Source organism: Acipenser ruthenus, chromosome 7 (genome assembly GCF_902713425.1).
Source record: "Acipenser ruthenus chromosome 7, fAciRut3.2 maternal haplotype, whole genome shotgun sequence".
NCBI classification, from domain to species: domain Eukaryota; kingdom Metazoa; phylum Chordata; class Actinopteri; order Acipenseriformes; family Acipenseridae; genus Acipenser; species Acipenser ruthenus.
Genome location: NC_081195.1, coordinates 68,002,310 through 68,029,563, shown reverse-complemented (window position 1 = coordinate 68,029,563; position 27,254 = coordinate 68,002,310). Strand labels below are relative to the sequence as shown.

At 37.4% G+C, this 27,254-nt stretch overlaps 1 protein-coding gene across 4 annotated transcripts; it reads right to left on the bottom strand.

Moving 5' to 3' along the window:
- Positions 1-1,566: 1,566 nt before the first annotated feature.
- slco1d1 (solute carrier organic anion transporter family, member 1D1) lies at positions 1,567-25,605 on the bottom strand. Of its 4 annotated transcripts, XM_059027714.1 has the most exons (16): positions 25,496-25,605; positions 24,969-25,105; positions 21,732-21,873; positions 20,513-20,645; positions 19,860-19,981; positions 15,512-15,658; positions 15,021-15,119; positions 14,019-14,246; positions 8,427-8,591; positions 6,295-6,490; positions 5,747-5,912; positions 4,872-5,053; positions 4,501-4,565; positions 4,249-4,342; positions 2,584-2,701; positions 2,085-2,304 (listed from the first exon to the last, which is right to left on the bottom strand). In XM_059027714.1, exons 2-16 carry the CDS (start codon positions 25,047-25,049, stop codon positions 2,188-2,190), a joined length of 2,055 nt encoding a protein of 684 aa, XP_058883697.1. In that variant the 5' UTR covers positions 25,050-25,105; positions 25,496-25,605; the 3' UTR covers positions 2,085-2,187. The 4 variants fall into 4 exon arrangements, with proteins under 4 accessions (XP_033882642.2, XP_033882643.2, XP_033882644.2 ...); XM_034026751.3 differs by lacking the exon at positions 4,249-4,342 and having other exon boundaries at positions 1,567-2,304; XM_034026752.3 differs by lacking the exon at positions 4,249-4,342 and having other exon boundaries at positions 1,567-2,304; positions 24,969-25,108; positions 25,426-25,501.
- Positions 25,606-27,254: the final 1,649 nt, after the last annotated feature.

The following is a 27,254-nucleotide window of genomic DNA, read 5'->3' as shown; positions in this document are numbered from 1 at the left end:
TTTGTTAACTGTTAGAAGTGAAAATCATTGTAAGCCGCTGTAACTGTAAATAATTTTTAATTATTTACCAGTTGGTGGTCAGCACATACTAACACTTCCCTGATATTTCTTTAAAAGGATTTCCAAACTTTTTCCAAACATTTTTTCAAGATTCTTTACTTAACAAAATTCAACAGCTTCTTCTTCTTTTCTCTCTGTCTTTTATTTTTTTCCCTTTAAAGACCAAATCAACCCAGAAGTCTAACAGGACTGCTAACTAATGCTAAGTATCAGCAGCCTTCATACTTGTCCCCTTCTCATTAGGATAACAAAAGTCTTGTTTGTTATTGATGCATCTGCCCGTGCCATAAATACTGGATGCTGTGGTTTTTCATAACTATAGAATCAGTCAGGTTAGTTTCCATTAGCAGCAGATTTGGATCGAATCAATTTCAGTTGAGACTCTGTCAGTCTGCAATGACCCCATATTCTGTATAAAAGAGTGAAAGACCAGCATCATTGCCAGGTTTCATATTTATTACACTAGTGCAACTGGTATGCTGACTAATCTAGATGCCTGTAAGTGTATGATTGCCTGCAAACCTGTGTGCAGATCCCTTCACTCTCCATAAACCTGGATACTGCAAGTTCTTCAGAAGCCTCAATTTGGATTGCAGGTTGGCAGAACTGGCACTGATGAGAGAAAGTCACCTAATGAGTGTCCAATGTGAAGGACACAGGAGGTGCGATTTAAACCATGGATTGCAAAAAAAAAGGTAGAAATATATCTGTGATCAAGGAACTGTTGGTGGTAGGTGAATCCATTTATTATGGCACTATAGAAAACTGTGATGTTGACTATGCAATCTGTAACGTCCAATTGCAGATTGGTTTACAGAATGCAGTGTGATGTCGACTATCCAATTGGTTTTCAGAATGCAGATGGAATCGTCGGTATCCCTAGTTCGATATTGGAACGAGGAGAGTTTGAGTTTCATGTTGTTGATGGAAACGTGGCTTGTGTTCTCGGACAGATCCAATCACAGAAACACAATTACAGATTTCTCCACTATGTGGTAGGGTTTAGCTGTAGATAGTCTGCAGTGCACTAATCTCTTTGCCACACTTAGATTAAAATGTTATAAGATATGTAAATGTTTTATATTATATAGTTAAATAAGAACAATGAAATACTACAGCCAATTTTATTGTGAAGTAATTTTTACTAAATCTGATACAAGCCATCTGATACAAATTACTTACTGAGACAGAAATATACTCGTTACCTTCTGTAATCCTGTTGAAAATCTCATGTTAAGAAATAACCAAGGGCCAATGAAACTCAGTATCAAAATAAAAAGTTTGCCAAACAGCACAAAGCCCACAATCGTCAAAAGACTTTCACAAAAGACTGAATAATCTCAAAACAGGATCATCTTTTCATACTGTACTTTTTTTTTTTATAAAAAGTCGAGACATGCACACCTCCAGACTGTTGCTGGTGTGGCACATGGAACTTTGTTGTAAACCAATGTCAGATTTCTTTTTCAGAAATATTAGTGCTGCAATCACAGCATGCTACTCCTATTGTTTTTTAAACATAGCCTGTGTGACACGACTGTACTAACCCTTAAACACACTGCATAGCTTTGATCAGCTGTGAACCACGCCATCCCTAAATGGACAGAAAGAGCGCTTGAATCCAGCTCATTAAATATTGTACTCATTTGATATCATCTTCTGGTTCTAGCAGGCAGAAACTCCATTGTCTGCCACAGTTCTAAAACAAAGGATACTACTTTATTATTATTATAAGTAAGTTTGTTAATTCAAATTCATATCACAAATGACTAATAGTGGCATAATTTACCATTGAAGTCATATTGCATTAATATAAACTGGACATCAGCTTCTGATACATTCTGCGTGTATTCATATTGCAACCTCCAACTCCTGTCTCAATACTCTCAAATTAATAGTACAAAAAATAAAACAAAATAAAAAGTCCCAGGTTCAATAGGATCCCACCAATCGCTTGCATTGGCTAATATCGTTTGTGCAGAAAAGATAGGTGTAGAAATGAGTCGCACCAATGAAGTTTCCTGCTAAATACCGCTCTCCCTTTCCAGCAGATCTTCCTCCTGCTGATGACGGTCCTTGTGACTGCCAGTGTCCTCCTTTTCCTTTAAGTTTGCCTTGCCTTCATCTTCAGACACATGGTCTGCTTGGTTCTCTTGAAAGCGCCTCTTCAGCAGCGTGTACAAGACAAACCACAGCAAGTATGACAGGCTGTACAGTCCATAAACTAATCCAAGGAAGATGGCCCTGCAAAAAAGAAACCGTAGACATGTGTTATTGTAGCTCTAATCAGACCGTTACCGTTCCTGCTGTAGTCCATATCCTGTAGCACTTCAACTACAGATTCGCTGGATAAGAGCCATGCCTGGGAGTGTTAGGGTTGTGCTTCAGTGGTTTGTATGGATTTGTCCGGTGCTCCCCTTCCTTCAATGAATTGGCTCAGTCTTTAGCATTACTCAGATCAAGAAGTCCTAGAATCTGCCGAGCCTTGACATATAGATGAAATGAAAAGGTTGCAACGCTTACTTGAATGCGTTCGAATCGTACATCCTGCAAGCCCCTCTGCCTCCACACTTGTTGGACCCCCACTTTAAGCACGTCATGTCTATGAGAGCACCAAAATAAATTGGAGAAGGGATTCCACCTGCAATCAGAAAGCCTTGTTAACTGCAGGCATAAAAAAGTAACAGATTCTCCAATCCAATCTCCTGCATTATTTATTTGCAATAACATACTGTACTCAAATGTACAAAGGTCAACATATGTATGACATAGGGGTGGGTATTGGGACTGAGGATCTGTATTGCAATATATTGCAATACTGAAGACAATATTGTGATATGCCTTGCGATACCTATTGGAATTCAACACTGAATGATGCTGATATTGATTTTTTGCTAAGAAAATTAATCTACATATATATAGTACACTGTGCTTGTTGTCATTTTAATGAAATTTAAAGTATCACAAGGTAAGATGACAAATGAAACTCTCCTATGGAATGTCCAGTAACTAAGCTGGCTCCTCTGTAGTACATGCATGTGCTCCCAATTTGAAAAACAGAAAAACAGAGCTGGTTTGAAAGCTATTTAAAATTCTCTATAAACATTGATTTGAAATGTCATTTTTTATTTTTTATTGTAAATAATATATTTATTTAGATTTTATATTAAAGATGTTTTTCAAAAGTGCATCCAATGACTGTTGCTATAAACACAGGTTTAAAGCTGCTTTTTATACCAGGGGTCTGGAATAAATGACTGACCTTGTGTTTGAGATTCAATATATATTACAAAAGCATAAATAAGTACATAAATACTGTTTTTTGTTTTTTTTTATCTGATGAGATCAAATGCGGCAGAGCCAGGGAAAAAAAAAGATATTCACAATATAGTGTAAAATGACATTGTCCAGGCATAGTCTTTAAAAATACATGTAAAAACAATTAAAATGGCATTGATACAGTTCTTAAATTGGTGACGAATAAAAAATAGCTGAGCGTTTGAGTAATTCGTAATTTTGTTGGATGCAGAGCTCCAGAAAAAAGACGGGGGGGGGGGGGGGGGGGCGTGATATACTACAATCAGCACTCACATATCTGACCCGAGAAAATGCTGACTTCAGTGACGGTTAAACGCGTGTGATGCATCTCTGATTATTACATTCTGGCCCGTTCCATTCCCTTGTGTCTTTTTTGTGTTCCCTGAAAAGCTGACAATATTTAAAAAAGCAGACTTCCATTTAGATGTACTGTATTGGTTTTGTTGGTACAGTACTATATTTTTAACAGAAGTAGTATTTTAAATCAGAATGATATGATTCTGAAAATATCACTTGCCAAAGCTAAAGAGACGACATGTTAACTGTAATACAGTACATACTTTTAAATCCAGTACGTATTGTAGCGGTATGTCGAATTTAACATTAACGACCTAACAGCAAAATTAAATCTCAATGTTATCCATGCACAGAACTGCGTAAAACGTAAAAGGCAATTCAATTTAGCAAAACCAAAAGACAACAACAGCACAGTTTCCAGAATTAAAACTGTATCCAAAGTCAGTATTGCAGAATACAGTGCTCGATAAGGCTCTAATGTCACATTTCACTTGCAAATGAAAAAAAGCACAAAAGCAACAAAAGATCACAGAAAAAATAAAAAAATACATCACTGCTAGCCTATTTGTGCACCAGCAGAAAGTGGCAGCCAACCGAACAGCCTCTCTATCAAAGAGCTGGGAGTCTAGCTGTGGGAGTCCAGTGAGGAGAGACCTGCAACGAGAGGCTGTTGGAGAAAATCTGAACTTAGCAGGGCTCTGGAAGATGGCAACTACTAGACAGGTCTCCTGCTCCCACTACTACTCTACCTATCTGTCTCACCTGTCTACAATAAAGATTTTTTAAAAAATGAATACAAAATGAATGCTGAAGACATGCTCTTACCAAGAGTTCTTATAACCAAGGTTAGGATTCCGAGGGCTAAGGATTTCAGCTCTGGATTAATAGACCTGAAGAGCAAGGTACAGGTTAAACAGATATAGAGGGGGAGATGTCCTGTGTCACGTTTACTATGTAAATAGGGTTTTTGCAGTTATGGTTTGAAAACCCCATCCTGGGGAGAAAAATGTAATACAAATGTACTTCCCCCCTCCACAAAACCTTCCTCATGTAATACTGAACCATGGGTGAAATTCTGACAAGATCACAGTGTGTGAAAACATCATTACCATCCCTTACTGCAAAACAAGCTTAACAGAACACCAGCAGCATACAGGTATTCCAGCAGTGCTGTGACCAAGGTAACAATGCCTTACCTAAGGAGTATGATGGTCCCTGGGGTGGCACCACAAGCAGAAATGTAAGCACCGATTACAGAAACAACCAAATAGTAGGTAAACATGGTTCCACAGTCATCTCCTCTGGCGCACTGACCCAGAACCACTGAGGTGTTTTTAGATTCAGTTCCCGTCGCAACACAGCTGCAGTTATGAAAGACCTAAACACAAAACCCAGTATAACTATACACTTAGAAGATTGTATATGAAAGTTAACTGGAGAGTCAAGAAAAAAAAACATGGAATATACATCACTACATTTCATTTACAGCAAAACTATATATATATATATATATATATATATATATATATATATATATATATATATATATATATATATATATATATATATATTCACTACTTATGGAATAAAAACGGACAGAACACAATATTCCTGACAATAACCTTACTGCAGTCAGGAAACTCATAGAATAATTATTTATTAAAGCTAAGAGTAGACAACATTACTGCATTATACATGTTTTCACACTACATTTGGCCTCGCCTTTCAAGCTTGCAGATAAGTGGAGAGGCTGACCATAGGGAAGCCATGGGCAGGGGGGCAGGATAGCTGCCCTCCCCTTTAGACGAAACCAAAAAGCAAGTGGAGACTGGGGAGGAGGAGGCTAACTCTGACAAACAGCGGTGATGAAATCCTTTGAGATATAAATCCCTTCCTTGCAGATCATTGGACATATCATTTATTGAGTGACAAATAAGATACTAGCTATTGGACTGAAATGTTTCCTGAGTATTGGAAGCACATAGAATATGCTTGATGTTTACGTGATTTGAAAGTGTAAAAGTGAGTTTCCTGCCTAGATTGCTTATTGCAGGACACCAGAGGATTTTACCATTTGTTTCCCAGTTCCAGTAGAAGTTTTGCAACCAGCGAGACAAGGGGACACGAATGTCATTCCATTGTCAGCGCAGACAGGATCCCAGTATTTCAGAGAGCAGGCACATTCAGAATTGCATTGGGACAGCAAAGTGTTTTCCTGGTATGAAACATTGTTCAACCTGAAAACAAAAATCATTATAAAAATATAACAAATTATACACTAAAAGCTATGACTCTTAGTACTGTAGTGCAGTTAAATACACTGCTAATATAAAGAATATGAGATAAATACACTGCTAATATAAAGAATATGAGATAAATACACTGCTAATATAAAGAATATGAGATAAATACACTGCTAATATACAATCAAATACACTTCTCTTGTGGATCTCAGCTGAGATTTTTGTAGAATAGACCCACTGATCGTCCTGGTACTTCAAAACAAAAAGTCGATAAGATCAGTCGATACATCTTCATGTGTCCTTTTCAATGGTTTAAATGATTGTATGTTTTACTTTTTCGGAAACTTGTAGTTAAAAAAGGGAAATATATCTATACCCTTCGTAGGAGACCGTGAGTCCTGCTACCTTAGCATTCTCACAGCTTAACCCATAATACGACACACTGAGAAGGAAGGAGGTAAAAGAGGCTCCAATCGTCACTCTTGCAGCTCCAATCACAGTTAACTTGAGTTTCTTCAGGACAAACCCACCAGTGAAGATCCCGAGCGCCACAGCAGGCAAGTGCAAGGTTCCTGAGCAAGGGAATGTCAAGAGATATACAGTGCCTTGAAAAAGTATTTGCCCCCTGTCTGATTTTCTGCATTTTTGCACATTTTTCACATTGTATTTGGTCAGATTTTTTTGTGGGTTGTAGTTGTATATAGAGGTAGTCTGAGAGAAAAAATGACACCAAAGTTTGGTGCTTCTTTCATTTGTTTGGTGTGCAAGGTAATCAAACATGCAATCTTCAGGTGTGAAAAAGTTATTGCCCCCCCCCCTAGTTAACTCAACCCAATTAAAGGGATAATTAGGGTCAGCTGTTTGAGTACTTTGGTTAACAACCAGGCCTGATTTGGGCCAGCCCTGCCCAATATAAATCTGACTAACTTTGGCCCTTACCATCAGAGTGAAGTTGTCAGCACACAGGTTCTAGTGAATCTTCCCAGGAGTGGCCGTCCTGCCAAAATCTCTCCAAGAGCAAGGTGTAAAATTGTCCAGGAAGTCACAAAGAACCCTAGAACAACATCCAGGGATCCGCAGGCCTCTCGCCTCGGCTAAGGTCAGTGTTCATGACTCCACCATCAGAAAGACACTGGGCAAAAATGGGATTCATGGCAGAGTAGCAAAGTGGAAACCATTGCTCACTAAGAAGAACATGAATGCTTGTCTCAAGTTTTCCAAAAAGCACCTGGATGATCCTCAATAGTTCTGGAACAATGTTCTATGGACAGATGAGTCAAAAGTGGAACTTTTTGGCCGACATGGGCCCCGTTATGTCTGGCGAAAACCAAACACTGCATTCCACAGTAAGAACCTCATACGGTCAAGCATGGTGGTGGTAGTGTCATGGTTTGGGGATGCTTTGTTGCATCAGGACCTGGACGCCTTGCCATCATTGAAGGAACCATGAATTCTGCTCTGTATCAGAGAATTCTACAGGAGAATGTCAGGCCATCCCTCCGTGAGCTGAAGCTGAAGCACAGCTGGATCATGCAGCAAGACAATGATCCGAAACACACAAGCAAGTCTACATCAGAATGGTTGAAGAACAAGAAATTTAAAGTTTTGGAATGGCCTAATCAAAGTCCAGACCTAAACCCCATTGAGATGTTGTGGCAGGACCTGAAATGAGCAGTTCATGCTCGAGTTGAAGCAGTTCTGCATGGAGGAGTGGGCCAAAATTCCTCCACGGTGCTGTGAGAGACTAATCAATAACTACAGGAAGCGTTTGGTTGCAGTTATTGCTGCTAAAGGTGGCGTAACCAGTTATGAGTCTGGGGGGGCGATTACTTTTTCACACTGGGGCATTGGGTGTTGCATAACTTTCTTTAATAAATAATTGAAATATGTATCACATTTTTGTGTTATTTGTTCACTCAGGGTCCCTTTTATCTAATATTAGGTTTTGGTTGAAGATCTGATAACATTCAGTGTCAAAAATATGCAAAAATGCAGAAAATCAGACAGGAGGCAAATACTTTTTCACGGCACTGTATCCTTATGATCTTCATGACTGTCTGTGCAGTATGATCAGGAAACTGGGAAAACTTTCAGTTCCACAATCGTTTTACAAGATGACATGCATTAAAATTAAAATATAATATAACAAATATATTTTCAATTTTCATGGAACAGCCCTGCAGTGGATGGCCTTTCATCCAACATGTGTAGTATTATCCCTGCCAAAGTTAATACCTGTAGAAATAGTTGGGTAATCCAATCCTAAATTACAGCTACAAGGGCATTAGAATATTGGCAAAGCATTATAATATTCATGCATACACTCATCAAGGGTTTAACAGGGTGAATAGGATTAAGAGTCAATCAGGGGTAAAGACGGCAATATGTGGATCTGATTACAATAGAGAGTACTGTCATTTTGACCTAAAGAAACATTGTGCTAATTATAGCACATCATGCAACATTTTAATTACTGTACATAAAAAATATTCACTAGCAGTTACTTACCTATTAAAAATATGGCTTTGGAGGGAGACTGGCCATACGTTTGCTCAATAAACTTTGGTTTGAAGGTGATGATTCCTATAAAAGCATTGACTTGTATAACAGACACACACAAAATGCAGAAAAATATTGGGTTGCAAAACAGGCTTTTCAGTGAAGGTAGGAAATCTGTAAAGAGATAAGAAGAGATGAGTAGTTAGTTTCAAGAACTTTGTCACAATGGGTGGTCTCTCTCTCTCTCTCTCTCTCTCTCTCTCTCTCTCTCTCTCTCTCCCTCTCTCAATTCAATTTCAATTCAATTCAATAAGCTTTATTGGCATGACAGGAATAAACACGTTTTGCCAAAGCAACATACAAACAGACAGGTACAGTCTATGAACAGACACAATGAAAAGACAATTTTCACTGCAGGTTAATGTGTTTCTCTTAGACTGTGGCAGACAGTCACATATTCTGCAGCTAGTGCACATGTTATCCCCACCTCTCCTAAAAATATTTGTAATTTTTCAGTTTCTGTGAGGTGGGTGAAGTCACTGATGTGCCTCTTGAATTTGGGTATGAATATGTCCCTGAGCAGCTTGTATTTGGGGCAGTGCAGTAGGAAGTGGAGCTCTGTCTCTATGTGGTGTAACTCACACTGCTCACACAGTCTTCTCTCTCTGGGTCTCCACGTGGCTCTGTGTTGACCCTTTTCGATTGCTAATGTGTGGTCGCTCAATCTGTATTTGGTCAGTAGTTGTTTTTGTTTTTGGTCTTTAAGATATCCTGCCAGGGCGTATGGTCTGTTTAAACTCTGGTAGCACTCTAGCCATTTTACTTGGCTCTCCCAGTCTATCAGGTATTTGTTTTTCAGGGCGGTGGTTATTTTAGATCTCACTGGGGCCTGATTAGAGCAGCTGTTCTGAGGCTCTGTGATGCTGATCTGGTTCTCCTCACAGAGCTTCTCCATCATGTAGTTGATGGTCTTTTTATTTGAGCAGCTCTCCTGGCTCTTCAGGTCTTGAACTGGTAGGAGTCGGGGTTGCTTTGGTGCAGGTAGCTGCAGTACCTCAAAGCTCTCTTTTGTACAGTGAGCAGTAAGGGAAGACGTCCTAGCTCAGCTCTACAAGCATTGCTTGGAGCATTTCTATGCAACTGCAAGATGTTTTTGCAGAATTCTAAATGTAAGATTTCTGTTAGACTTTTGTCCCAATTACTATATTCACAATTTAGAGTGGGACCCCAAACTTTATTGCCGTACAAAAGGATTGGTTGTATAACTTGGTCAAAGAGTTTGAGCCAGACCGTGATTGTTGGTTTTAGGTTATACAGCCATTTCTTTATTGCATGAATGGCTCTGCTGGCTTTTTGTCTCAGTGCACAGACAGCTGGGTTAAAGCACTGATCATTAGTCCCAGGTAGGTGTGATTTGCTGTGTGCTCTAATGTTTTGCCAGCAAGGGTGAACTGGTATTTATTTCCCTGAATCCTGGCTTTTTTTTTGGAAAATCATAATTTTTGTTTTGTTCATGTTTATAGCCCATGTTTCACAATACTGCTCCAGCAGGTTCAAACTCTGTTGCAGCCCATGCTCTGTGGGAGATAACAGAACCAGATTGTCAGCATAGAGCAAGCATTTAATTTGAGTGTCATCCAGAGTTACTCCTGGGACAGAGGACTGCTCCAGCACTGTAGCCAACTCATCCACATAGATGTTAAAGAGAGTTGGGCTCAGGTTAGACCATTGTCTCACTCCCCTGCCCTGTGTGAAAAACTCTGTCCTTTTGTTCTTAATTTTGACACTGCTTTTATTTCATTGATTTAATAATATCATACACCTTGCCCCCTATGCCACTTTGGAGGAGTTTGAAGAAGAGACCAGGGTGCCAGATTGAATCAAAGGCTTTTTTAAAGTCGATGAAACAAGCAAACACTTTTCCTTTGCTGGTCTGATTGACATGCTTGTTAATGATGGCCTGCAGGGTGTAAATGTGGTCTGTAGGGCGGTGCTTTGGTAAGAAGCCTATCTGGCTTTTACTCTGTGTTCTGTCAGAAAGTTCAGTATTCGGGTGTTAATAATACTGCAGAATACTTTCCCTAAGTTACTGTTTACACAGATACCCCTGTAATTATTCGGGTCTAATCTGTCTCCATTTTTAACAATAGGTGTAATGAGCCCTTTGTTCCAGAAATCTGGGAAGCAGCCTGTGCTCAGAATGATGTTAAACAGTTTCACCAGGGCCTCTTTCAGATGGTTGTTGCTGTATTTTAACATCTCATTGCTGATGCTATCGAGGCCACAGGCTTTCCTGGCTGAGAGGGACTTCAGTTTGTCTGTCACCTCCTGCAGGGTGATTGGAGCATCTAGAGGTGATTGGTTTGTAAAGTTTTTCAAAATATTGTTTCCAAATATTTCCATTAAGGATTGCCAATTCCTTGTTACTGTTACTGGAGTTCAGATTCTTCCAGTTTGACCAGAAAGAATTATTATCAATTGATTGTTCAAGCTGTAATAATTGTTTGCTCACATAGGCTTGTTTTTTCTTTTTAAGTGTATGTTTGTAGTGTTTTAAAGTTTGACAGTAATTGAGTCATAATTCTTTATTTTGTTGATCTCTATGTTTCAGATTAGATAGTTCTCTTAATTTGTTCCTCATTGCTTTACATTCCCTGTCAAACCATTTTTCTTTAGGTTTTGTTTTCTGGATCTTAATAATTGTGTTTGTTTTCCTTAATTCTGATTTGTCTGCTGCTATTAGTAACATTTTGCTGAAGTCTCTCACAGCCAGATTGACTCCATTTGCATCAGTCTGATAGCTTTTATGTAAGAAATGGTTTAACATGTGTTTGATTTCGTCACTGTTGATGATTTCCTGGTATTGTAAATGGCTGGTTTGTTTCCATTTATAGGTGGGTGGGAGTTTGTATAGATGTGTGTGTGTGTGTTTACATCAATGTTGGGCTGTGCTGACCTTTTTAAATACAGCACTGTCTGGCTGTGGTCTAACAGGGTGGACTGTGGACTGACTATGAAGTTGTTAATGAGCTGGGGGTCCATGTCAGTGATGAAATAGTCCACCACACTGCAGCCCCAAGCAGAGCTGAAGGTGAACCTTCCTAGAGAGTCTCCTCTAGTCCAGCCGTTTACAATGTACATTCCTACACTTCTGCACATCTGCAGCAGCTGTTTCCCATTCTTATTGACTACACTATCATAGCTGTTTCTGTTTAGTGTGATAGAGTCTTGGTACAAAGGAGAATTTCCAAAGATGTACTTATTTCCCTCTATTGTTATAAAATCATTTTCTCTGTCCGTTCTGGAGTTCAAGTCTCCACAGAGCAGCACATTCCCCAGTGTGTGGAAGTGCAGCACCTCTGACTCCAGATTGTGGAAAACCTCCTCATTATAATAAGGGGAGTCGGAGGGTGGTATGTGTGCAGCACACAGGTAGAGATCTCTGTGCATTTGGAAAATGCTTCCTTTCAACTTTAACCATAAATGTGAAACTCCTCTTTTTACCGGGCTGATGGAATGAGAAATTTCCCCTTTATACCATACAATTATGCCGCCTGACTCTCTGCCATGTTTGATTTTCGTACTCTTTAGGGAGGGCACTCTGAGCTCCCCATACCCCACGGGACATTGACTAGACACATCTGCACTGAGCCATGTTTCACAAAGAATAATTACATCCATGTCTTTTAAACTATTTACAAAATCAGGGACTGAACTCTTCATTCCAAACACTGAAGAGCACAAGCCCTGACCATTCCAGCTGCTGATTCTGAACGAGATCGTTGCTACTGATAGAACTGTTTACGGTGAGATAAGTTGTGAACACAATTGTTTATGAACCGTTCTAAAGAGTTCTATTATTGTTGTTGTTTTTATTATTATTACTACTGTTTTTTCTGAGAAGTGTAAATATATACTCTCCAGAGGTTTTCTGATCTTGATATTCAAAGGTTAATTTCAGAAGAATTAACCTTTGAATAATCACCAGTTGTTCCAGTGATTTGGGCAGATCTTCTGAATGTTGCGGCAGATCATTTGTCCCTGTGTGGATTAGGATGTATTTTGGGGCTACAAACTGTGGCTTTGCTATAATTTGGAAGGCTCTCTCTGTATTGGGGCATCTGATTTTAGTGATTCGCTTTCCTGGAAATAGACGCCTTTCGTCAAGATAGCGCCCGTTGGAGTCCATGAGAACCACCACGTCAGGCTGCGGGTGTTTGTTGCTGGTTTGGGGGTTTGAAGGTTGAGTCTGTTCTTCAGGGGATGGGGTTGGTGTCTCTTGTGCTCTGTATTGTCTATGTCTGTGTTGGTGTTGGTTGTTGTGTTTCTTCTCTGCTGTTGTGTGGGGTTCACAGCGCTGTTGAGAACGTCCCCTTATGAGGGCTGGGATTGTGACTTCCTCTTTTGTCTCTCTACAGCAGCAAATTCTATACTTTCTCCTTGGTTTAGTTTGGCTGTGATGGATTCTCTGAATTTAGTAAACTCCCTCTCCAGGTCTGACAGGCAGTCTTTGATGGCTTTCACAGGACTGAGCATCTTTGGTGACAGACTGGGGGTGAGCTTGGCAGTGTTCCTGGCAGGCTCTGTGCTGGGTGTGGCATCTCTCTCTCTCTCTCTCTCTCTCTCTCTCTCTCTCTCTCTCTCTCTCTCTCTCTCTCTCTCTCTCTCTATCTGTCTGTTTCTCTCTCTCTCTCTCAATACAATGTATATATATATATATATATATTGTAACACAGCCTTAAGGCTCAGGTTAATTTTCACCCTTTACACGCAGCAGACCGCAAATTACAGGCAGGTGATATATATAGTTTTGAAAATGTAAGTGTGATATACACACGGACTACGACGATGTCACCGGAGTGAAAATGTTCCATAAAGTACTCCTGGTTTCCATTCAGAAAGTTATGAGACAGTGCTTGAAAATGTACACCTTTGCAACCTAACTCTGAATTGCAAGTCCCTCCTCCTTCTCGCTTGGCTTGGCTCTCTAACTCTAATTTAAGATTTAGAGTCAATCCTGCCCAATTGTAACTCATTGAATGTATTTTTTTACATGAAAGAACAATGTTACCTGTAAGAGGCTTTGTAGTGTGTTATTCATACTCGGGATACTCAGATGATCCAAGTACTCGGCACATCCCTAGCATGGCCATAACTAGCTATGAGTACACCAAGGTCATGTCCTCGGTTGTTTTTTGCATCATCAGTGCTGATGCGCATGTAAAAATTCTGCTAAAGTACTAAAGACTCCTTAATTTTCTCTGTAGGTTTGCCATGTAACATAGATTTGGAGGTTGAATAGTAAATACCAGCAGTTAAATAAACAGTGCCAGCTATAGCTTGAAACCTGAGTTTGACCTCGGTAGAGTGTCAGCTCTGGTTACGATGCTGATCCCTAGTATACAGTTATTTTAGAGATATTTAAAATAAATCTTCAGTATCAATTACACATAATGCAACCATCCTTTAGCCATTATTGTACAGTCACTTCACATCTCTTGGATAACTGCATGGTTGTGGTTGGGATTTGAGGTTTGGAGTTTGGGTTCTAACACTGAATATATCAGATATAACAACATAAATATGCTGCAATAAACTTGCCTTTAGTCATCTGTGAAAAATCAACAGCATGTTCTTGCTTTTTGGTTTTGGATCCACGTTCCTCCTCCTGCGTTGAGTCGTGCTTCTTGCCTTCACCTTGCTTTGGAAGGGACCTCGGCAAGAACCAGAATGGAATGCTAGCAAGAAGCATAACTATTCCAGCCACCAGGAACCCCAGCCACCAAGCACCAACCCAGCGTGAATCCTTTAGATTGATCGTCACAGTGCCTGGAACAAAGCAATTGCACAGCTTTCTAGGAATTGTATGCATTGTAATGGGAAATAATATTTTAAAACGCAATGCATTCATTGACTAGTAAAATAGTGCTGGAACTAATATGGGAATATCCTAACAAACTCTGCGTGGAATGCAGGGTCTCATTTGTTACCAGAGCTTATAACCCTAATGTCTTCACCTGGATAGGTTTTTGTTTGTTCAAAAACAAATCATTTTCCTACTCATAGGCATAGATATAGTACACTTTACAGCACACTTTTGTTGTCATTAATGTCACGGAACAGGAAAGCATTTTTGTTATATGTATGTAGAGTTATTTTATGCAATTTTTTTCATACGGTTCATCATTGCAAACTGTTTAATTCTCGGATCTGGGATCCAGTGCATTCTGGCACAGACTAACTCCTGCTGAAATGTATGCAGCGTCTAAAATGACCAATTTATAAATGACTGCATCAATTAGATATCATGGAAAGGACCACCAATGTATAAATGATGTCAGAAAAAAATACCATTCTACAGTACTAAAGAGTGTCTCTGTCATTTCTGTAATAGGTCATTTGATGGGGTACTGGGTTTACTCTACTTCCGGGAGTTATTTTACTGTGATACGGTACAAATTATACTTTTGTTTTCCAGCTAATTAAAACAGATCAATCGTCCTTTATTTAAGCAAGTAAATCAATGGGAGAACAGTGAACCTCGCTAAAATGGTGAAATTCTAATTGTAAAAGACTAAATCTGAAGACAAGAAGAGAACTTACTTAGATTTACAAATCCGATATCCACATACAGTTTAGCACACAGTGACCCCATCATATATCCAAACACAGGTCCAAGAATCCCAACCGTCTGTATGCAGGCTGCAATAAAACAGTGTTACCAAGCAAGCTTAGCAGGATGAAACATTTCACTGTGCACTTATTCCACTTAAATAGTAAGTACCTTGTTTTTCTAATGTGTATTGTTGGGATGAGACACTCCTGAGTAAAGGGGCTCATTATACACAGGGGAAAAAATAAACTCAAAATGTGTTAAGTGGAGATCACAAGATAAATAATATTTCACTCCGTTATGTGGAGATCACAAGGTTTATGATCTCAAGGACATTTCACACCATTATGTCCCGATCCTGACATATTTTACCACTGTACAAAAAGGCTCTTAAGTGTAGTTGGCACTAATTCTAATGGGGCTTTAGTGGGGACTGAAATCTTATTCTATACATTTTACTTACCAAGCTCTGTGTACTTACCAAGGTAAAAAGCTGTGTTTTCTTCTCTTGCAAAATCATCCACGTAGGAAACCCCTAAGGGCATGACCGGTGTTTCACCAATTCCACGTAACATATTTCCAAGAAACACATATATCCACATTGGTGAACTAGCTTCCTTTTGACATTCTGCACAAAAAGAGAAAAAAATAAAATCTAACTCTAAAGAGGGTTTCTGCAACTCCTTTTATATATCCAATAGAAACCTGACACAACGTAAATTGTATAAATTTGATATAATTGTACAAATGCTTTGTAGATTATTGTACAACGCAGTACAAGCAGTACATATTTTTCAATGCACAGCAGGTGTATTGACTGTTTATCCAAGAAATTTGCTTTAGTTTAACCCAGATTTTATGAACAAACCACCACCTTTCACGGTATAGTAATCCGTTGTGTATCCACCTGTCACATATCCGCCCTACCCATTTATCCACCATGTTCAACCTCTTCAGCAATGTTAGCTTATTATTGAACAGAGATTAGTTCAGATATTACAGAGCCTACTAAACTTGTCATACACTGTGTTGTATGTGCTCCGTGCGCTGCCATTGCTGGTAGTGTCACGTGAGCTGTTGAGTGTGTTGATATGTAAATAAATCCTGTTCGCCTGCAGAGGGCGTATCAACTTCAACCTCTGTCTCAATCTCCTGCCTGCCCCTCAGCAGTGAATGCACACACCCACACGGCAGACAGCTGCTCTGTCACAAGCATTAATACCCTGTATCTTTCTACACAAGGGATTTAGGGGAGCTCCCTAATAAAAGCTGAATCTCAAACAATAATTGTTTGAATATAGCAATTGTTATAGCTGTGTATAATGGTATTTAAAACAGGGTTCATTCATCCGACTTTTTACATATCCGCCCTTACTCTGGTCCCATCGCAGTCGGATATGCAATGGATTATTATATGTAGAATGTGCCTGGTACCAAATGTGCCTGGTACACTTCATGAAATTCAGACGTCTCGTTCCTAAGATGCATCTTAAACTAGAAGAGGTTCAAGCTCTATTAAGGTAAGTTGCCATATTTGCAAAAGACTGAAGTTCCGATGGAGTTTTCCAATGTTCTCATTTGTCAAACCCAGGCAGTACTTTTATAACAAATGTAAGAAAAGTAGGAATTATTAGGGGATTTGCTCATGAACAAAGTAAATCCCCAGGGGATCCTTTCCCGATAACAGTAGTTATTCCACTTATTCAGAGATTCTCACAAGCATTGTCTGGTATTCAAGTAAAGAGAACTTACAATCCATCCGAAACGAACGGGGTGTAAGTAAATGTACATATAAATGAGTCTTTCCCATACTAAAAAAATATATATATTAAATATATTATTCATATAAAACTCATAGTCTTTGGGAATTATAAAATATATGGAAAAATATATGTATTATGTATGTAACGTTATATAAAATATATTTAACATATTATAAAATTGGGCAATTTTCATTATATGGAAAATATATTTACAATGTATTTGCTTAAACATATTTTAAATATATTTAAAATATAATTTCAGGTAACAATATATCAATTATATTGTCCATGTATTTTTTAGAAATGTATTATTCAATATATTTACTAAACATGTATTATATTGTGACGATTGTCACACAATGTGTTGTAATAAGCACAACACCTGTTTAATTCATACCTGAATTGCAGATGGTCTGGACGTGTTACTACTTTACTTTCTATGTTCTATATTCTGTGCTTCTAACAAATTAAATATACTTTGGAATACTATCCATTGCTAAAATATATATCTGTCAAGTGTTTTATTTGATCAGATCTTCTAATATATATGATGTGGTTAGCAGTAGTTATTTGACTAAGATTGCCTTGCTTAATTTTTTCACTTGGAATTACTGCTACGCTTTTTTCAATTCTGTCCCTTTCGGCTTGCCATAGTTTTTTTTTACACAGGTCTCGTTTCCTGACTGGTAGCCGGGTAATTTAAAAGATGGTAGAAAATTATTTTGGAGAGTTCTTTGTTCTCAGCTGGTGCTCTCAGGACTTGCCATTCTTTTGGAACCTTTGGCTAAGTTTATTTACTTCTTTATCTATTTCGTTAGTCTGGGTTTTAGTATGTCTATTGATTTTTAAGATGTAGTTTCCTTTGTTTAGGATTAGATATTCAGTCTTTTCATGGACATTATCTTTTACTCGGCTTTACTAACGTTTGTTTTTTCTTTAATAGTAAGTTTAATGTTTTGTTTTGCTTTGATACTTTCGTGTTTGCTAGTCGTGTTCTTTTTCTATATTTGCATTGGTTTTGGTTTGAACGCACTATTTTCAATCGCTGGTGCGAGTTTCTTTTTTCTCAAGCATGGATTAAAAGGAACATTGCAGCTCTATTAAGAAGTTTCATCACCGTGGACCTGAACAGTAGAATTGGGTGAGATCAATCCTTTTGGGGTTTTGTTTTTTTTCTTTTTTCTGCTGCTATTGGATTACAATTTTTTTAATGGCCATTTTTTGTTTTGTTTTTTGGGACATTGTTTTTTTTTTTTTTCTTGTTTGAGTTTTATGGATCTTTGGATTAAGACTGTTTGTTTGTTTTTTGTTTTTGAACATTATTTTTTTTTTCTCTGTGCTATCCCTTGAGTGGATTATATTATTGGGTCTCTAACCTGTAATTGTTAGTTACTCCTTATTTGTTGGGTGAAGGGATATAAATCTCTAAAATCTGTATAAGTGATTGTTTTTGTCTCGGTGGTGTTAATATCTAAAGGGTGCATATAATTGTTAAACTCTGCCAATTTAGTCAATATACTCCTGGGTTGTGATATTATTGTCTTGATTAATATATCCCTATACAAATAGTATTTTCTGAGTTACTTATATTTATATAGCTAACTCAGAAAAATATGAGTTACCTTTCTTTGTAGTGGATTTTGTTTATCTTTTGTCAGGGGTTGCCAGACTTATTAATTACTATTTACATAAGACCTGAGGGTTAATTGTATAGTTTTGCTATTGGCTGGATAAGTAATAAATCTTACATTTTGCTTCTATCTGTTACTTGCCCTGGATTCCCTCTTTTTTGTGCTGTGGCTGATTTCTGACTGAGTTGTTTTATCTTTTTTGTAAAGAGAGATTTTTAACTTCTGTTAATTCTTTGGAACAAAGTGTTTTAGCAATTCAGTTTAAGAAATCTGTTACAATATAATGTATTCACAATTTATTAGGCTACATAATGTAAAGTGCCTGGACACACACCATATTTTGCATGTGTTCCACCAAACAGATATGAAGCAAATAAATAAGAAAGGAATGGAATTCCGCAATTTCACTTAAAAATAACCACTATCTTTAAACCTAACGGAATATATCAACATTTTGTAAAAATTCAGTGTATATAAAACACTCAAGTACAAAAATGAAACGCTTTCAACATATGCTAAAAGGCTGTTTGCAAAAAACTGCTGCTTCCAATTGAAAAGCTATGGAATTGTTGCTGAAAATAGAGCTATGAAAGTTAAAAAAAAAAAAAAAAAAAAAAAACACTAATAAACTGGAAATACATTTTTACAATTTCATTCTTTTTTTCATATTGGTGGGCATACAGTTTAAATATAAGGTGACTTAAAATATGAACAGCCTATTGTGTCCTTGATTGTTATTGACCTCTCTTTTTTTTTTTTTTTTTTTTTTTTTTTTTTTTTCTTCTAAATACTAGGCTTAGCCCAGTTATTTATGAGGTATCTGTAACACTTCGGTATCTGCAGAAAGATTAACGACCATATTTGTTCCATCAAGAATAAACTTATTTACCAAATTAAAATCACAGTGTCTGTGTTTTTATCTGCTGTACATGGATAAACTTATGAAGCCTTCTTGTCTTAAATTTAGTGCTGCCATCGCAGTCTCCCATTATATGCAATATATAAATATATTGTTTGAAAACACTGCATACACTTTTAAATATATTAATGTGAATACATTTATTTACAACATATTTTACAATGTATTTTGAATATAATTTAGAAAAAAAAATGTATAAATGTCAATATGTTGATTTACAAAATACATTTATAGTATATTATAAATATATTTAAGCAACATGTCATGTTTAAGAAAATATATTATAAATACATTTCAGGTTTAAAAAATGCATAATTCCATATATTACAAATATATTTATTTTCCGTATGGGTTGCTATATATATTAACCTCCACAGACCTCTCACGCCTACACCAGACCACTTATATACTAGTTCCAGTGCGTCTGGGCACACATACAAGTTCTGAAGATGCTATCATGATGCTGGTCAGGTTAGAGGAGCTTACAAGTGACAGTGCTGTGCATGATGTTCCTACCTGCCACTGAGATCTCCTCTGAGTTAGCAGTTTCATCTGAGGTAATGGCTTGGTTCGACTGGCAGGGTAAGATGTCTGTAGTTAAATTCACTGAATGTGCAATTGATGTTTCATGCTCGTATCTGTGTGATAAAAACAACAGCAACAAAGCCAAGGGAAATCAAGTTTGAAGCCAAATCAACAAGCTTTTCCAGCCTGCCCATTTTTGTAATGTATAAACCAGAAATCCACATGATGGAACCATCTCAGATTCAGTGGCACCTCTCTTTTTAAAGGACAATAAGGGACCAACTAATTGTTGCCTTAAAAGGACGGTGGCCATACTACTGAAGAAACACAGTTGAAACATTTTTTAATAGTGTATTTTCAATTCTGATTTATGTTCTAAATAAATACTGCAAAATTGACTCAAAATTACTGCTGTGTAAAAAAACAAATATTTAAGAGCAAATTGAATGTTGCAAAACAAACATATTCAATTATCTCCTTCTCATATAGATTACCATCATAACTTCACATGCTGTGTTTTACCAAACTAATAGACTTGCTTTACCACGCTAGTACTTTACTCACCATGCCTTTACTTTTACAGAAAAATTAATAAACAGAATAGCTAAACGCTTTAACTGTAATGGAGTCAGGGTGGTACTTACTTTCCCATCATGAAGTGAGGTATTACAGTCACGAAGGACCCAAGGGCCATCAGCAAACAGCCTGTCCCAATTAGTTTTGGCCTGTGCATTTTGGCTCCAAAGTAACTAACAACAGCTATAACTAGCAAATTACCTGCAGAGGAACAAACAGTAACAGTAACACAATTTAACAGGACAGCTTGAATCCACTGATCTTGTGCCATCTGGTTGTGCCAGATCCCAGATCCGGTACCTTTCTTAATTTGAGAATGGTGAACCATATGAAAAAAAGACTGAAGATTATGTTAAAACGTGGCAAGGCAAAGCTTGGCATGCAGCTACCGACACAAACTATAAGGCACGAAACCCCAATCCACAAGCAGATGAGAACATGGGAGCTACCGTAAACAAAACAAAAATGCCATCTTTCTCCATTAATTATAAGTTTGGGTACCTTTCTGTTTACAAATGAACCCCTGCACAGTAGATTTAGAAAGTGTTTTAACTTTGGAATTGTGCAGTGTATTCTAGGCAGGTCTGACCGGTTTGTATCCCATAAATGTTTAAAATGTTGGCTAGGTTCATTCTCAAAGATGGCCTAGATATAGCACACATTGTAGTGACACAGTATGTGTCCTATTTACTATTTATAATTAGAGATATTGTTGATTAGTTTGTTACTGTAACTGCTCTGCAAAAACTGAACACTTTTCTTAACAGATTTATCCTGCAGTGTGATTCCATCATTGTGTTCTTTATGAAATGTGCTTAATCTAAATTCACGTAGAAACTTTCATTGATGCCAAACTATCTTTAAGGCTGTACAAAATCAAATGCCAGCCTATCTGACCAGTCTGTTACAAAGCTGTTCTAATAATTATTCATTACGTTCAAGAGCTAGCCTTAACTTCTACATTCCACCTGCTAGGAAGTCCATTGGGAAGTGTTCCTTATGCTTATTTTGCTCCATCAAGCTGGAATAGCCTTCCTGCTGAAATAAAGGCAAGTGTCACTCTCCCTGTTTTTAAGGATCTGCTATTGCAGCACTTGTAATTGTCTTCAAGTATTCGGCTCACGGTGTATCATTTTATCATACTGTATGTTTACTGTACAGATGAACGAATGTGAACTGTACACTGCCTGTTGTCCTCTAGGAATCCCTTGAAACGAGATGGTCCACCTCAAGGCTCTATCCTGCACTGAATATTTTAAATAAATAAATACATAGACAAAAATGTACCCATTTCAAAGCTTCCATCAATGACCCCAATTAAGGAGCTGGGGATATTGAAGCGTCTTTCTATTTGTGTGATTGAGCTCTTCATATAACTCCCTTGAAATGCTTTCGCAAAGTAGGCAAAAGACAATGCCATCAGGAACAACTGCAAGAGAAAAGGAAATCGAATGAAAGTGTGCTAAAGGTATACTGTACAATGGGTGCTATTATTATTATTATTTATTTCTTAGCAGACGCCCTTATCCAGGGCGACTTACAATTGTTACAAGACACATTATACATTATTTCACATTATACAGATAGCACATTATTTTACATACAATTACCCATTTATACAGTTGGGTTTTTACTGGCGCAATCTAGGTAAAGTACCTTGCTCAAGGGTACAACAGCAGTGTCCCGCACTGGGGATTGAACCCACAACCCTCCGGTCAAGAGTCCAGAGCCCTAACCACTACTCCACACTGCTGCCCACAAAGGTGCTAAAGGTATACTGTACAATGGGTGCTAAAGGTATACTGTACAATGGGTGCTAAAGGTATACTGTACAATGGGTGCTAAAGGTATACTGTACAATAGGTGCTAAACAGGGTTCAGCCACCGTTTGCCCTGACAATAATGTCAAAGCTATTTACTCCAATTCGTCATTTGCACAAATTATTCAGAAAGGAGAAACGCACCCATTAAAGTCACGAAACCAGAAATAAATAACTTTTAATTCAGAGGCTTCAATAAAGTATTAAGATGCTTCTTATTTCGTTTTAGACGTTTAATTGGTGTTTTTTTTTCCATTCAGGGTCCAAGGGGGTCATGGTTTTAGCCTTAGACTTTACCTTTAACCAGCTCAAAACAAACAAAGCATTTCAACATGGCTGAATAGGCCTTCACATAATTGCCACAACTCAATGATTTTACAAAAAACAGCCTGGCATGTTTACTCCAGACTAACATTGCTGTTTGCATAAACCTGGACAACCACTGGCAAGTCAGGGGCTATCTTGAGTGTATATCTGTAGTCACACAGCCTTCACTGATAAGTGCCAGACTCAATAGCAATAGAGAATAGTGGAGTCAACAATTGAAATTGGAATACTGGGAACCTAATACTTTGGGTACAGATAATATCTAAATACCACCCCCATGAAAATAAACCTATCCACTGTTTCCTGAATGATGTCCCTGTCTCTTATGGTATAAGGGTGTCTTATCTGGAGCACTTTGCATAGGGCTCTTATAACATAAGGACAGAGTCACCTATACATATTAACTGCAAAAGGGTATGAGTTAATGCATTAAAACATATATATATATATATATATATATATATAGATATATAGATATAGATATATACATATATCTATAGGCACTATATATATATATAGTGCCTATAGAAAGTCTACACCCCCTTGAACTTTTTTTCACATTTTGTTGTGTCAGTGCCTCAGAGTTTCATGCATTTAAATGAGGATTCTTTTCCACTTATCTACACACCATACTCCACACTGTTAAGGGGAAAAAGTTTTGGCAGCAATTACAGCTATGAGTCTGTTGGGATAGGTCTCTACCAACTTTGCACACCTAGATTTGACAATATTTGACCATTCTTCTTTACAAAACTGTTCAAGCTCTGTCAAGTTCCTTGGGGAGCGTTGATGGACAGCAATCTTCAAGTCATGCCACAAATTTTTGACTGGATTTAGGTCGGGGCTCTGACTGGGCCACTCAAAGACATTTACCTTTTTGTTCCTTAGCCACTCCAGTGTAGCTTTGGCTGTGTGCTTTGGGTCGTTGTCATGCTGAAAGGTGAACTTCCATCCCAGTTTCAGCTTTCTTGCAGAGGGCAGCAGGTTTTCCTCAAGGACTTCTCTATACTTTGCTCCATTCATTTTCCCTTCTATCCTGACAAGTGCCCCAGTCCCTGCCGATAAGAAACATCCCCATAACATGGTGCTGCCACCACCATGCTTCACAGTAGGGATGGTGTCCTTTGGGTGATGCACTGTGTTGGGTTTGTGCCAAACATAACGCTTTGCATTTAGGCCAAAAAGTTCCATTTTAGTTTCATCAGATCACAAAACTTTTTGCCACATGGTTACAGAATCTCCTGAGTGTTTTTTTGCATACTTCAAACGGGATTCAAGGTGGGCTTTCTTGAGTAATGGCTTCCTTCTTGCCACCCTACCATACAGGCCAGATTTGTGTAGTGCTTGGGATATTGTTGTCACATGCACACTTTGACCAATCTTGGCCATAAAAGCCTTTAACTCTTGCAAAATTGCTATCGGCCTCTTGGTAGCCTCTCTGATCAGTTTAATAATCGTCTTGACCGTGCGCCAAGGGATATTCAAGGCCTTTGATATTTTTTTATACCCATCCCCTGATCTGTGCCTTTCAACAAGTCCCGGAGTTCTTTTGAAAGTGCCTTGGTGCTCATGGTTGAGTCTTCGCTTTGAAATGCACTACCCAGCAGAGGGAACCTACAGGAACTGCTGAATTTATCCTGAAATCATGTGAATCACTACAATTTAACACAGGTGGAGGCCACTTAACTTGTTGTGTGATTTTGAAGGCGATTGGTTACACCTGAGCTAATTTAGGATTGCTATTACAAGAGGGGTGGACACTTATCCAACCAAGCTATTTCAGTTTTTATTTTTAATTAATTTTCTACAAATTTCTAGAATATTTTTTTCACTTGGAAGTTGTATGGTAGGATGTGTAGATAAATGAAAAAAAAGGTGAAAAATTTAAAAGGGGGTGTAGACTTTCTATAGGCACTATATATTTCAAATTTTTATTTTAAATATATATATTTTAGCTCAAAGAGCCAGCTGCCCAACGTTTCGATATGTTGTACATATCTTTCTCAAGGAAGCCTGTACATATATACAGTATATATATATATATATATATATATATATATATATATATATATATATATATATACACATACATACTTATTCTTATGATTGTTAATTACCACTTTTTCTTTAATTAATTAGTTTCCGAAGTAAAGCAGAAAAGGATATCTGATATGTAGCACACATGTCTTTTGGTCATATTTCAAAAACTGTTTTTTTTTTTTTATCTTCTCAATTATTTTTTTTTTGGAAAAAGCATCTTATATGATTGTATTCTCATTGCCAAGAACACTTTATACATACCATGTACAAATCCGTGTTACAATTAACTTAAACAGAGGAGTGTGTGTACAAAACACCAACACAACGGAACACCGACCTTGAGTTTGGAGCAACAGCGCTGTCGCCTCTTGCGTGCCCCTGTCGGCGATGATGGGGCTCCACTGGCTGGCTCCATCATACAGTAGATTTGGCTTGGTCTTGCACAACGCACCTCCAATCAGAATGAGTTTTAGTCTACTTATTGAACACAGAAAAGAATGTTAAAAGAAGAAAACTAAATATCAAATTCACAAATACATACATAAATACATGCATATTTAACAAAATATTTTCAATATGATGAGTTACTTTAAAACTGGGTTTTCTTTATTTGCAAAATGTAATATAATATCAGCAAAAAAAAAAAATGCAATGCATTCATCTTCACAGCGGGTATCAAGAAGCTGGTGCTAAACAAAGGCAACAAAAAACATGTCACGAATAATACCAAAAGCCCTCAATAGCATCTTTAACTTTCTTATTATCAGTACGTTTAATAGTATTTTAATACTTACTGAGATCATGCGTACCATATGTCTAAAACATAAACAACAGCAAAAAGAAAGAAAAAAGAAGAAAGTGTACCTGTAAGATTCTGGGGGTCTCTCTTCTTCACTGCACAGCTTTTTTCCAATTAGACTTTGCTCACTGTAAAGAAGCCCTTATCTGCAGCCAATGACACACTCTAATCAGTAACCGAGTTGTGCTTTTTGAGTCCAAAACACCCTTATGAAATAAATAAATATTCTTTGAATAGAAGGGAGTGAACTGTGCGTGCCATGCAAGTGACCCCACGGTTATTTCACTTTTGTTGGCCAACCCTAACCAGACATCTTCCTGAAAGGTGCTAATCTCTTTCACTGTTATTCTTCCTTCAGCACATTTAACATCTGTCCTTGGAAGAATACAATACCAGAACAGCCGATTAATCCAAGCAATGGGTGAGATTCACCTGTTTTAATTTCAGTTTAAACTGAATAATTGTTCCTATCTACCTTTCGATGTAAGTATACACTGTGTGGATCTCTTCAGGTTAACAATATATCAAACATTTAATGTGCAGACAAGTCATTTGTCAGTTACCAAACCTGCATCTAATTACTGTAACAGAGTTTATCATTTTATTTTTTATTATTTTACCAACTTATTTTTGTAAATATACACTATTTGGATATTTTCAGGTTGACAATATATCAAGGGGTAACACTTTATTTTAAGCACTACATATTAGGCATTTATTATGTAGTTATTTGTGACTAATTATCACATAATACATCATGTATAGCCTCCTAATAAGGGTTTGTTAGGTACTTATGCTTATTCTCAAACATGCCTTACTAACAGGTTACTGGACATTAATAAAGGATTTGCATGTCTTATACTGAAGTGAAGACTGTTCTTGGCCATATCAGGTCCTACTAGCTGCTTGTATATGATTAATACCTTGGTAATAAAGCAACAAAACAAAGTGCACCATGCATGGATAGCACTCTATCCCAGAGGTGGACTTTGTTTCCAATAAAGGGCTTATTAGGAGGATGTTGGTCACTAGTAAAGACTTTTGCAGCACCTATTCTGAAGTGAAGGTTTCATTTTCATCACTTAAGAACTTATTAGCAGTATTAATATAGTTTTGAGCTAATAAATAATGCACAAAGAAGCAATTATCACCAAGGTATCTTTAATCAGTTGTGCAACCTGTATACTGAAGTGAAGACTCCAAGCACCCCATGAAGCTCTTACTCACCTTTTAATTATTTATTATTATTATTATTTATTTCTTAGCAGACGCCCTTATCCAGGGTGACTTACAATCGTAAGCAAATACATTTCAAGTGTTACAGTACAAGTAATAATACAATAAGAGCAAGATAAATACAAGATAAATACAATTCAATAATACAGCAGATAACAGTGACAGTGATAGTTACATCAGGATATGATTAACTACAAAATACTACAGATAATACTACAGATAATTAGGAATTTATTTGGGTTTTTTGAAAGAACTGTTAAAACGGGAATCTGTTAACTGCATGTTCCATATTGGCGTACCGCAATAACTGATGACTAATACAGAGAATTTTTTTTCTTTCTTTGAAGTGGAAAAAGAAAAAAATATATATATATATATTTTTTTTTTACTTATAGAACCCATTTTTAAAGTTAACAATACTATTGTTCAATACAATTCAATAAAACACGACTCTTACTCCAATGCATATACCGAATGTAAAAAAATATATAAGCCTGTAGATTTACGGTTTTGTATTGTTCGCTAACTAGGGCGCTAACTGTTCATGTTAATTTGTGATGTTAAAGCTGAAAATCATGTTAGAAATCA